At 38.2% G+C, this 12,933-nt stretch overlaps 1 protein-coding gene across 6 annotated transcripts in view; it reads right to left on the bottom strand.

Annotated features, from left to right (window-relative positions):
• The window catches only part of CNKSR2 (connector enhancer of kinase suppressor of Ras 2), a 204,265-nt gene that overhangs the window by 37,174 nt on the left and 154,158 nt on the right, over window positions 1-12,933 (bottom strand). For all 6 annotated transcript variants that reach the window (XM_052673741.1, XM_052673742.1, XM_052673737.1 and 3 more), the window contains 3 exons: window positions 7,724-7,791; window positions 2,436-2,536; window positions 235-781 (listed from right to left, as the gene is read on the bottom strand). In XM_052673741.1, the coding sequence (XP_052529701.1) occupies window positions 235-781; window positions 2,436-2,536; window positions 7,724-7,791 (716 nt within the window). The remainder of the gene's footprint in view (window positions 1-234; window positions 782-2,435; window positions 2,537-7,723; window positions 7,792-12,933) is intronic.

The following is a 12,933-nucleotide window of genomic DNA, read 5'->3' as shown; positions in this document are numbered from 1 at the left end:
GTACAGCTGCTGACCAGCCAATGGGGAAGCATCTGGGGCTCATGACAGATCATGCAGCACTCTGTCAAGACTGTTAAGCCTCATACATATGGTTGATTAACGAGATATAAAACAAAGATAACCTGGTAAAATATGGGAGATGGTGGAAGACTTTTTTAATAGTTAAAGGGAAAAACAACCACTACATAACACAAACAGGGCTGCCGAAAAGCCACAGAAATATCCCATACTTACTTTTATCTTCCTGGTTTTCTTCTGCTGCTTTGACTTCCTCCTCCTCCTCCTCCTCTTCCTCTTCCACCTCCTTTTGCTGCACTTCCTCGTGGTGATCAGTGGCTCCCACCGAAAGGCTCTGGCAGCAGTGGTTGAAGCCACTGTCTCGTGGCAGCGTGAAGCTCCGGGGCTTGCCTCCATTCCCGTTCAGCACTTGCATCCGCTCCCCTTCCACGAGTGGGAAGGGGCCATAGTGGTCTTGCAGGTGGCACTTCTGGGTGGGCAAGGTGGACTGCCGCCGGTGCTCAGGGGACACCACGGCCGTCTCAGAGAACACCGAGTCCTCCAGCGGCAGCGTCTGCAAGTAGTGAAGTCCTGAGCTGGTCAGTGGCGTCTCGATGAGGTCCTGCCAGGAGCGCCGCTGGCTCGCTGTCTTGCGCACCGGCGAGTCGGTGACACTCCCCGCCGCCTCTGGGCGGAACTCCTCGTGTGATGACTGAGACTGGGAGGTCTCTGTGGAGGAGAGGCGGCTGTGCTTTGGCTCCACGTAGGGACTGGTGCAACTCATCTGCAACAGAGCAAGCTTCAGATCAGTGGAGACTGCGGCCTACCCCTAACAGCAATCACATACTGCTTTTTTGAAAGAGTGGTCAGGCACTGGAATGGGCTGCCCAGGGAGATTGCGGAGTCACCAACCCTGGAGCTGTTCAAGGAACAGTTGGACACTGTATTAAGGGACATGGTTTAGTGAGTACTATTGGTGATAGGTGGGTGGTTGGACTGGATGATCTTAAAGGTCTTTTCCAACCTTGGTGACTCTGTGATTCTGTTGTTACTGATGGCCCCCGTTTTGGTAATGACCCTGCACACACACTGATATGCACTCCTACAGAATGTCCCTGTAGAATAGGGACATAGAAGAGGCCCACTCAATTATTTTTTCAGAAAACTTTGTCAAATAGGGCTTTGTGAAAGACGCAGGAGAGATGGAATATCTCCCCTACAAGGACGGGTTGAGAGATCTGGGCCTGTTCAGTGTGGAGAAGGCTCCAAGGAGACCTTTCAGTATCTAAAAGGGGGGCTTATAAAAAAGAAGGGGATGGAGGCTTTAGCAGGATGTTTTGTGATAGGAGGGGGAAATGGTTTTGAACTAAAAGAGGGGAGATTTAGTTTGCATAATATGAAAAAGGTTTTTTACTGTAAGGATAGTAAAGCACTGCAGCAGGTTGGATGCCCCGTCCCTGGGGACATTCAAGGTCAGGCTGGATGGGGCTCTGAGCACCTGATTTAGCTGTAGGTGTCCCTATTCATTGCAGGGGAGTTGGAATTGATGCCCTTTAAAGATCTTTTCCAACTCAAATGATTATGATACACCTGGCCCATCAATACTATCTTAAAATTGCAATCCAAATGCCTGCTATCATCCTATCTTGCTAAAAATTACTTTGGAAACATGTTTGCAGAGCTTCAGTACATTTCAAAACTCTGTGGCTTTGGAATACGTCTTGCATGCAAGTTAAATATCACAAACACTTTCCACAAACTCAACCAAGTTTTCAATCGACATTTTTGTATTTTTTAAAATTATACTGAAAGTGCTTTAGTAATGTCTGAATATATGGACATGAAAATTAAAATTTCCAATGAAGAATAAATTAGAAGATCACTCATTAGGGCTTAAACAACAACTGCTTAAAAAAGGAAATAACGACTAGACCTCCTTTTGCTCTCTTTTGTAGATAAACCTACTTTTTCACAAGCAACAAAACCGCTGTTGGCCATACAAAATAACATTTTTATGTTGGCATTTCTCTGGAAGTGTAGTTTGTTACTGTAATGCTTCACAGCACAACTGTTGTACCTTAGAAAAGAATCTGTTACTAGGGTATTACATTTTGTCAAAGAAGACGGTAACTGGGATGTGAGCAATTACATGGATGAGTAGGGGTCTATCACAAATTAAGAAGAGGAAGATTTCTGTAACTTAATTCATGTTTGTACAATGAGTAGGATTATACATGTGTTCTCTACACACCAGTGCAAATGGCAAGGATGGTTCTTGAAGCTAGCAATGCACTGTACTTAAGAAATAGTTTATGCCCAGTACTGGCTTAAAAAATATACTGGAGTGCAGTGTTTGCAAGCACGTGGTTCTGATCATTAGAGTTGGTGAAAGTGACTTTGTGTAGCCATTCCAGATTAGGCAGTTGCAGGTGACTTACCGAAGGAGGCCGTGGGTATGTATCATACGGGGGTGGTGGGCTGTCTTGTTTGGGTGTCGATGGAGTGTCAGCCTCCTCCTTATCACTCTCACTCCAGTAATCTACAAGTTACATACACATCAGGTCAAAAGCTACCAAGATTTTTTGATAAGTTTCTATATCAGAAAACTTGTTTTCATAAAAACAACTAGAAATTCCTTCATAGATATTACTGAGAGTTAAATATCACTGAACGTTGACTCTCTATATGCTAGCTGCTGTAATTTGGAAATGTTTTAACATAAGGAGGAAAAATTTAAAACATTGGGTGTATTTTGTCTCATTTCCCACCACAGAGAAATTAACCAACAACCTGCGAATGTCCCACTGATATAACTCTTGTACACACCTTATAAATACAACGTGCATACAGAATACACATGGTGCAATAAGATTTTCAAATATTTGCTGTATCATCAAAATAATTATGAGTGTACATATATTGGCTGGAAATTACAGAAAGTATTTTTTGAATGGAAAAGATGAAAGTAATTTTCAGAAGTCTTATTGGCTGCAAATAACATTAACAAATTTAATCAATACCAACTAGCAAATCAAGCAAGTAGCGGTTAGTGCTTGGATGAATAATCAGTGTTATTTTTATCATCATTTTCTACACTACCAGTTACCCAAGGCTTTCAATTAAATTTCTGATAAGGCAGAAAAACTTCATATAACACCTTCATTATAAAATAGCTGCTATCCTATTACCCAAGCAAGGTAAAGGTGGTTTGTTAAGGAAGAATGTGACAATTATATTTAAGCACAGAACTGTAAAAGATGGGTGAAAGAAAGTACAAAGGACACATCAATTTTGGATTAAATTTAATGGGATATGAGGCTTCCTTTTTTTTTGATATCAAGTCTTAGCCAAGTCTGTTTCATATTGGGAACTGGAGTAAATGACTTTTAACAGTCTCTTCCAACTCAAATGATTCTATGATTCTATGATATTTTTGGTAACTTACTCAAGAAGGAAAACACATGTAAGAACGTACAACATGATAATTCTATTTATTCTGTGGCAATTACTTTTGAAGCAGAAGAGGATGCAATTAAATAGACAACAGATCTTAATGTTCCATAAAAAAGAAAACTAACTGCTGACTCAGATCCAGACGGATGGTCTTTATGTTTCTATACGTTGTAAGACTGATGCAAATGTTTGTGTTGCCACTTTGCTTCTGACTGCATTACCCTCCAGTATTTGGTTAAGCCACTATACCACAGGACAAGTTTAGTTCATGCTATTCACAGGCAGTTTCCACTTTACATGTTCAAGGAACCGTGTAACTTACTATTTTATATTTAATAGGAGAAAAAGGTTTACTATCTGAACTATCTAACCAAAGGAATGGGTTGAATTTTTCCAAGTTAGCACAACATATAATTTTGGCTTTAATGATCTTTGTACCAACATGATCATGATTAAAAATCTACTGTACCTAATCTTATTCAAGATTTAAAGTTAAAAAAAAATTATCTTAAGATGAAACCATTGTGAAATAGTTGTCTCTAAAATTCTTTATCTTTTCAGGGTATGGTACTTGAGGAGTGTGCAGCCATATCCATCTATTTATTCTTTAGAAGTAATAACTTCTCTTTTGTGACTCTGGCTTTCTTGAATTGCCTCATGCAAGTTTATAGCTGAGAGGTTCTCTTCAAGTAGTGTAAGAAATAAATAGTATAAATAATTTTTATCATGGCAATGAAATAAAGAAAAAAAAAACTAATTTCAAACGTCCCTGTCTGCAGACATCTCAAAATAATTCATCACTGGTTGGGAAGAAGACAACATCAGAACAAATGGTTAAGACATTTTCTTTTTCCTTGTTTCCAGCAACTCAGAAAACCTCAAAATACTGGCACGTAAATATGTTTGTTCCCATTATAGCAAAGCCTAGTGGAGCTACTTCTTGTGAGAGGCCTGTCAGAGCTATCTCACTCACTGTGATTTCTGCAGCCTTGGAGCTCGTCTATTTATTCTGGAAGTAAAATCTAGCATTCTCAGTGCAGTTTCCAATTTTGGCTAAAAATACAAAAAAGTTCTTCCTGTCAAAACCATAAAATACTGTATGATTGTGCTTTTGGGCACCTTACCTCAACTAGGAAATTGTGTTGGCAACTTACTGTATTTGCCTACAAAAAAAATCTGCAATTATAGGGGCCAACTTTCAGGTGAAATGAATGAAAATAGCTTCCATCAGATTTAAAAAAATGTTCTCTTTTTGGCAAGTGAGACATTACAGTCTATCTAAAATGTGTGTAATGGCATCGAATGGTTGCCATATTTCTCTCTGCAGATTTTGTCCAATTTAGCAACAGACATGTTCAAAGCTTTAGCCATATCTTGAAAGCTTTCTGAATGAACAAGAGACTGTATGTGATACAAGTAAGATAAAATTGACCTGCCATTTTCCAGTTAAAGCTTTTCTATTTAGATAAGTGAGTCCTTTTGTTTCTCTAACTTTCTATGATTGGAAAGCATGTAACTTCTCCATCCAAGAAAGTCCCTTGCCTTATTGCTAGCATTCATTGTATTTAATATGGAAAGCTGATGGTATTTTTATAAGACTGTTCTGCACAGAATGTGACATTTTCTCCAGCAATACACCCACAGTTTAGTGATTCGTGCATCTCTAAAGCACTTGAAATATATTTATACACTTTAGATTCAGAACTGTTCAACTCTTAATTGAAACAAGTTTGACAACTACTGTTGAATTGTTTCAGAAGCATTCTAAAGCTTTCCTGCAAGGGGCTGAACTGACAAAAGACCTTTTGTGAAATTAAATATGTAGATGACAATTGCTACAGTCACTGAATATAGAAAAATCCAGCTTCACAGTTTCTTTAATTTCAAAAACACTTGAAGTGATAGAGAGGCTTTACATTGTTAACTCGATGCCTCTGCTAATTAGGGGCACAGCTCAGCTGTTTAACAGCCCTTGCTCTGGGAGCCAAGGATAAGCAGCAGAGGCATAAAAGCTCTGTGCTGCAGCAAAAGGGGAATGTGATGCTGATTCCCTTCATAAACACAAATACGGAGCATAAAGCGGATATAACATTCCCTACCTCCATACAATGAATCAATTTGAGTAAATGGCATTAGAGTGGAAATAAAGAGCTCCCTCAGTGCTGGGGATATAATTTCAGCAATAAGTGGAGTCTCGCTGATGATCTTCAACAGGGAGCCATTTTAATAATAGGCAACATGAGGCCTGAATACACGTGATCTCATGTCTAAGAAAGGGATCATCTGCAATTATTCAGCAACTGCTTGGTAGGAAAAAAATTTCTCCACATCCATCTGGATTTACAAAAGCGCACTATTTCTGCAGTGTGCACTTGGGCAGTGTTAGTATAACTATTCTTACACTTTTTCCTTTATCATCCCACATGTTATTGTAATTCTACTGCCAACTTCCTTTCTATAGAAGCTTCAGTTTGGCTTTGGATGTTGACATGGAGGATTCCCCTGAAAACTCCAAGATTCAGTTTGTTTGTTTGTGGCCTCTTCAAGCAGTGATGGATGGTATAGTTTCCTCCAAAATGGTTATTGCTGTATGACATGGGAAATACAGATTCCCAAGAAGGTTTTGGTTTGGTGAGGCACTGAGAAAATGACTGGAGTGGCAGTGAGCGCAGCATGTCTCCTGGGCTGTGTGAATGCAGAGGACCTGGTATGATGAGTGATGTGGTGTGCACAGACAATAACAGACCACACCAGGAGATGGGCAGCACTCCCACAGTAAGCAGCTGCATTTGCTGGAAGGTATAATTAGAAACAAGGCAACAGCAGGTACAGCCTAGTTATCTGAGGGAAAGGCTGAACACCCACAAACCTTCCCTCCCACACTGCTACCATCAAAACACGTCTCAATGCTGTAAGCCACTGATCTTCAACAGCACCTCTAGGGTGCTCTGTAGTAAGACAATCACAATATGAATTAAGGCCATTTCCTAACATCTCTTCATCTTCTGCCACTACTGAATATCTTACTCCTTTGATGTTTGCACCTGCCTAGTAAAGTCCTCGTTGTTTCTCAATAGGCAATGAAGTCTTTTGCGAGGTGTCTCCCAGGAGGGAGACATGGCTAATGCCAGAAGGATATGGCTAAGGCTGCTGTTACATAGGCTGGTACAGAACCAGGATTTTGGGGGGCAAGGGGAACATCACATGGCTAATTTTGAAGCCTAGCGAACATCTTCTGAATACAAATTCTCTCTGAAAAATGGCTAGAAATGGAGTTTTTGTAAAGAAAAGACTGCTGCAGCGCTAGCTACATGCTTTTCAGAACAAAAGTTAGAGCTTCACTGATGAAGGCTGAGAAGCCACAGAATTAGAATGTGGTATTCTGACTTTGGAGGCAGGAGGTAGACAGGCACTCAGATGAGTTCTTGCTCATTCTGAACACTGTCATTGTCTGGTGCCTGCAGCTAGATACACCTGTAAAAAAGAGTAAGAACTGAGATGCCAAATGCTTTCCAGACCAGTCTGTTGGATATAAATGCTTCTGTGAATCTTTGCCACTGGCAATTTGACAAAACAACCTGCCCAACACAATGGATCCTGCTGGCCAACATGATTTCTGCTGCAACAAACTAAAACAAAGTGACTCGTTTTAAATATGCTACTTTCATAAAGCTATGAAATACTAGACGTAAAAAATAAAAAATGATGTAAGCCTACAACTCCAAACGAAGAGTTCACTGAAAAGGCAACAGGGCTCTACCACACACCTCAATATAGCAAAACCAGTAGTAATCACCACTACACTTAATGGCCTTAAAATTAAGTCTTTCAGGGAAATTCAATTTTGTCAGCAGATTTCAGAGGAATGTTTTTGTTCTAGAGACCAATTTCATGCATTCCTACTCCTGTAAATTCAAATACCAAATGACAATGTTTTCAGTTTTTTTTTTTTTTTAGTCTACAGATTCTTAAGTTTGTTCTGATGGGGGAACACATACCTGGGCACCACATACCTGAGATTACTGGCAGTAAATTTACTGCTTTTATCTACTTTTGCAGCATTCAAAGAAATAATCCAAGGGTACATGGATCAGAATCTGAAGGAGCTAATCAAAAACCCCAAGAGAAAGAATTTGCTACTGCAACAACAGTGAAACTCATTTGAGAATTGCTCTCAGCTGATGAGAATGAGGCCTGATACACAGCAGGGAAAAAAGAGCACATGAATTTGTTATAAGAGCTGACATTAGAAACCAAAATAATAACACATTACCTTGCTCTTGCTTGATTCTCTCCCTTTCTGCATAGCCAGCAGCAAGCATGTTAATTCTGTTTAGCCATCTGAAATAATATTAAAAGAGCAGTGATACTGATCCAGAATGTTAAATTATGGTGCACCTCTACAACAAACAAAAGCATGAGCATCTGAAGGAGATTCAGAATAATGTTTCATATTAAACAGCTGTTTTCTTTGATATTTTTACTCAGGTAGCCTCCAAAGATCTATAATTATGCTGTTCAAAAAACTGTTTTTACAGCATAGATCTTGCTTCAAATAGAAAACCATGTATGATGTCAAACATCTGTAAAACACAGGATTTGGAGATAACCACAGAGCTATTAAGTCTGCTGCTCACAGATACACCATCACATCACTACTCCTGCTGTTCTGATTTCTTAAGAATAAACACCACTTTTCAGAAATTTAAGCAATACTTTAAGGCTTGAATAGGCAATGTAGCAGAGGAACAGAGCAGAAACCTGCTGTCAAAAGAACAGGCTCCATCCTAAACAGACAGTGAAGCTTAATTATGCCATTATGTGTTTTGGGGCTTACCTATAGTGCCATAAAGAGAAGGAGGCATACCAGAATTCACTTTTGCGCTTGTGTCAGAGAAGCAGAGAGAGAAAAGGCAGTTGCTTCAATGCAATTCTCATCTAAGGTTTTCTCCTCAATTCAGACTTGAAAAAAGGCTTCCATGAGCTGCACGAATTAATAATGAACTACTGCAGTTCTCTTCTAGCAGAGCAGTCATTGTGAGGCGTACATTCAGCTGCCCTTACCAATGCTTCCCTTCAACCTCCCCTCTTCCCCCGTGTGGCTCTCAGTGTATTCATTATCCGACCACTTACACTAAATCAGTTTCTCCATCGATGAAGCTTTAAAAGCACATGACAACCTTCTACGGTTGTCCATTCCATATTAAACCTGGAATTGCTTATTCCAGCCATCCCACAGTCAGGATGACAGACTTTGTTTGCCAAGCTAGTGAGCAGCTTGCAATTTTACTGCTAGTGTTGGTAGAGAGATAAGTGAAGTCAGTTTTGTATTTTCTTCAGAAATGTGTTTCAGAAAACTGTGCCTGAGGGGTTTTATTTGCACAGTGCACACATGGAACCAGCATATATTATTTTCTCAGCAAGAGAGGCCTTTCTGAGACCTTTTTAACCCCTCCTGCATGCCTACCTTTGAGAAACTTTTGTGCAGGGAAAGTAGGCATAAGATCATAAAATACCTTGAAATAAATATCTCCTTGAAATAAATTTCTCCAACTGCCCCTCCCAAAATAGTGACCAGTGAGCAGTGATATATTATCTGTAAATTATGCTAATAGTCCAGAAGTCATTATGTATTGGTAAGGATGCTAGAGATCTGCTTCTGAAGTGATTACAGCATACTTCATATTAGCTTATAATCAACATTTCTGCCAGAATGATAGAGAAGCTGAAGATGAGACAAAATTTCAGTCGTACTTGTTAGGAAGTGCCAAGCATTTATAAAAAGTCAGAGGCACATGGAGGCAGAGAGTCAACAAATTGTGCATCAGATGATTATTGCACATTTTCGTGGCAGAAAAAGTGATCCCTTTCCAAAACAATCCCTTAGGTTAACTCTCCTGATTCAAGAAGGCTTTCTTTGGAGAACAAAGCTCAGAGCTTATCACCACGCATGGCAGTCAACATGAAACAACCACCTACTGAATCTCTTGGAATAGATCTGCTGACCACATAATAGGTAAGATAAGTACGGGAGTTATCCAGTTGAGAAATTTCATTTCATCCTAAACATAAGATAGTATTTTGTACATGACAGTTAGTGAGGCAATCAGCTACATTAACAAAGAGTTAATTGACAGTCAATTGATATTGGTTGTAGCTATAGCGGATAACTCCAGAAAATTTCTGGATAAATTTCTGATAAATATAATCTAATGATAACCCAGGAGCTGTATACCAGTCTAAAAGAGAGACAGCTGACTGACTTCACATTTAATGATTTTCTGTTGTTCATGATTTGTGTCACCTACAATGCCTGTGGCCAAGTGACAAGGTGTGATACGGTTGTAAAGAGTTAATAACAATGGCTTTTGAGTGGTTTGCTAGTTCAGAGATTAAGAGAATGGCGTTGACTTCTGCAGATTTTCTAATATATGTCCACTAAAGATTCATTGGATATAGTTAGAAGAACGTGTTCAGTTAGAAAATCATTATTTTGATTTAATGTGGCTAGAGTTTACTCCAAATTAGGGTCATGTGAGAAATCTATCACACTGGGCTTGTATCACAGGGATTTGTAAAGATCTCTGGAAGAACAAAAGAAGAGTAAAAAATACCTGCTTTAAACAACATAAGGGACAAAAGTGTACAGTTATATAAGAACTCAATATAAATATTAAAACATACAATAAAAACCCACTTGAAAGTCATCTGCAAAACTTGGTCAAGGGAAGATTTTAAACTCCTTTCCCTACATTGTGCTGTGTCTTAATAACCACTGTAGCTTTCGCAAGGGCAAGAAGCCAAGAAAATATTCCCTCCTTACTGCAAGTGCAGCTTTAGCGTTTTTGTGAGAAGTCTGTTATTGTTAGCTGTGACAATAATAGTTAAAATAGTTACAGTAAGTAACATTGGTACTTGCAGCAATCATCTAAATTTGCTTTCTTCCTTTTCTGTTTTTAAATCTTTTTTAAGAATAGGACATGTACATTTCCCCTCAGTATTTAATTAAAACAATTTCATGACTCACACTAGAAGTAGATAAAAATATTTCTATAGATCTGAAACTTTTGTAAGAAAGAATGCACTGTATTGGCATTCTCACAGAATAGTAGGAAACAATTTCTTATCTCAAGCTCCAAATACATGCAATGCTTGTAGTCAAATTTAGTTTAGGGTGTCAAATTCTCCTTAATCATAAAGCTCAAGGATAAGGATGAACTAGCTATATGGGAGTATGGGCACCATACAATGTATATAAGCAATCAACTGCATTTCAACTAGAACGAAGAGATCTGTAGGTGATACTTGCAAAAATTTAGAGGTCATCTTCATACACCTGGAGACATTCTCATGTGCTAACACTACAAACTGACTTGTGTCCTCTTTGATCTTGATCATCTAGTTACATTGAGAAAGAAACTTCTTACCAATTTCAATACTCTGGACTCCAACAAAAAGAGAAACAATACAGTTCAGTTACCATAGGTTCAAGGAAGTTCTCAGACAACCATTCCACATGAAGTTACTGACTGTAACTGCCTAGCTGACAACTTAAAGAGTCAGCCACAGTTACCAGAGAAAATCAAAACAAATTTATGTATGGTGTCATTAAGAAGAAATACGTGGACTGCTTTCTATAGTAGATCACTTTCTTGGAATAAAAATAAATTTCCAAGGAAGGTGTTTCAGTGAATATATACTTACATTAGCAAAACAGTGCTTTGTGTCAGTAAAGGGTATTCTGTCCTTCTCTCACCCAAACTCAATGTGTTATGTGGGTAGAAAGAACAATTTTGCTGCTGTAGCCATGCAAAGGCAAGGGACTTCACAACAATAAAGTTCAGTGATCATAGCTCCCCAGGTTTCTTACAAGCATAGCAATATGGCATAAAAGTAGTAAGAAATGTTGAATAGTGACAAAATCCTTTCATGTTCTATATATACTTTTTTTTTTAAAATTAAATTATTTTATTCAGAGGTAGAAGGAACTGAATGATCTGTAACTTTCTGTTAGTCTGTTTTAGCAGTTTTCTTCTATTCTGCTTTCCAATATAACAGAACTAAAATGATTGCATGATATATTATTAAAACATCTTGGAAACCTAAAAAAGAATAGAAATTGCTTAAAATAGTCTTATTTACCTTTTAATATACTGATTCTGTATTTGACTCTGGCTAGGTCAGAACATGCTTTTAGATAGGAAGCAATGTCTTTCATTATCTCTGCATTTGAAAGACTATTTTTTAGTAACGCATTTTTTCAGTTCAGTTCAGTTAATTTGCGTACTTAGTTTATGAAAGTGAACTTCTTTTTCTTACATTATCAATCAAAGAAGATGAAAAAACATATGTTGAAACGGCAATGCCAATTCAGACATAAAAATTTCAAGTAATTCCATAGAGCTTGATGGAGTTACTTGAAATTTACACGTGTATAACATGGAACAAAATTTAGTCTCACTCATTCTAAATAAAATAGTAAGCACAACTGATAAAAAACAATAAAAGACAGCCCATGCTAGGAAGATGAAAACTTACTAGCTCTTATGTTATACTCTGTGCAGTATGTTTTTAATGTACTGATGCACATTTCCTGCTGCTTTCTGATTACTGAAGAGCCACATTCTAATTTTCAGAAGCAAGCCACCTTGTCACACACTGAGGACCTACTGGCAGAAGTGATTTATCTGCTGCTGTAGTTCAGAATATGCTGAATAGGCCACGTCATTATTCTGTTTGCTGTGCAGCAAACTGCACTTTGAGTGACTGGCCTGACAGATTTATCTAGTAGAGGCAAGTCTAAAATTTTACAAACAAACAAAAAGGTTTTAAGTTTTCTAACTGAGGAGAGACTTTTGAAGTGAGCTTTAGTCGTGCATGAACTTTTGGAAACATTAACAGACGGCTATTTCTAAATAAAAGCAAGCACGGCAGAGTACTGGCATCCTTTTTCAGTCATATATTATCAGTAAAGAACTGGCAGTACAATGAAGCTCCCTGGCCAGGTAGCTGAATCTAGTACATGCAGGACAGATTAAACTGTGATCTTACTAATGTGTTTTATGGATTGGGATTTATCTCATTTTCCTCCTGTTTCAAAAGCACCTCAGCTGGGATGTCTACAAACATTATCCAAAACAGAACAATTATCAGGCTGCAATCATAGATCTTTTTTTGTGCCCTATCATATGATGAAAACTACATCCTATGAGTTAACTTCAGTGTATGTTGTGAAAATAAATGAAATGAATTCTCAGATAGATTTGAATAGACATGGGATCTATGTTTTTAATTTGCCATTTAAATGAAGTAATAGAAATTGTGTTTATTTTGTGCTGAAGTCTCAATCATTCTGAAAAATAGACCTCAAATACTTAGAGGTAAGCTCAACACACAAAGAAGCAAGACTTAAATGCTTTCTTTTTCAATTTCTTTTTGTTTAAAGCTGATGAGATTTTCCCTGCTAATTTCAATAAAACTGAA

The sequence above is a fragment of the Tympanuchus pallidicinctus genome, unplaced genomic scaffold (genome assembly GCF_026119805.1).
Source record: "Tympanuchus pallidicinctus isolate F22 unplaced genomic scaffold, pur_lepc_1.0 scaffold14, whole genome shotgun sequence".
Classification (NCBI taxonomy): domain Eukaryota; kingdom Metazoa; phylum Chordata; class Aves; order Galliformes; family Phasianidae; genus Tympanuchus; species Tympanuchus pallidicinctus.
Note: the sequence above shows the minus strand (reverse complement) of the source record. Positions and strands in the feature narration are given on the sequence as shown.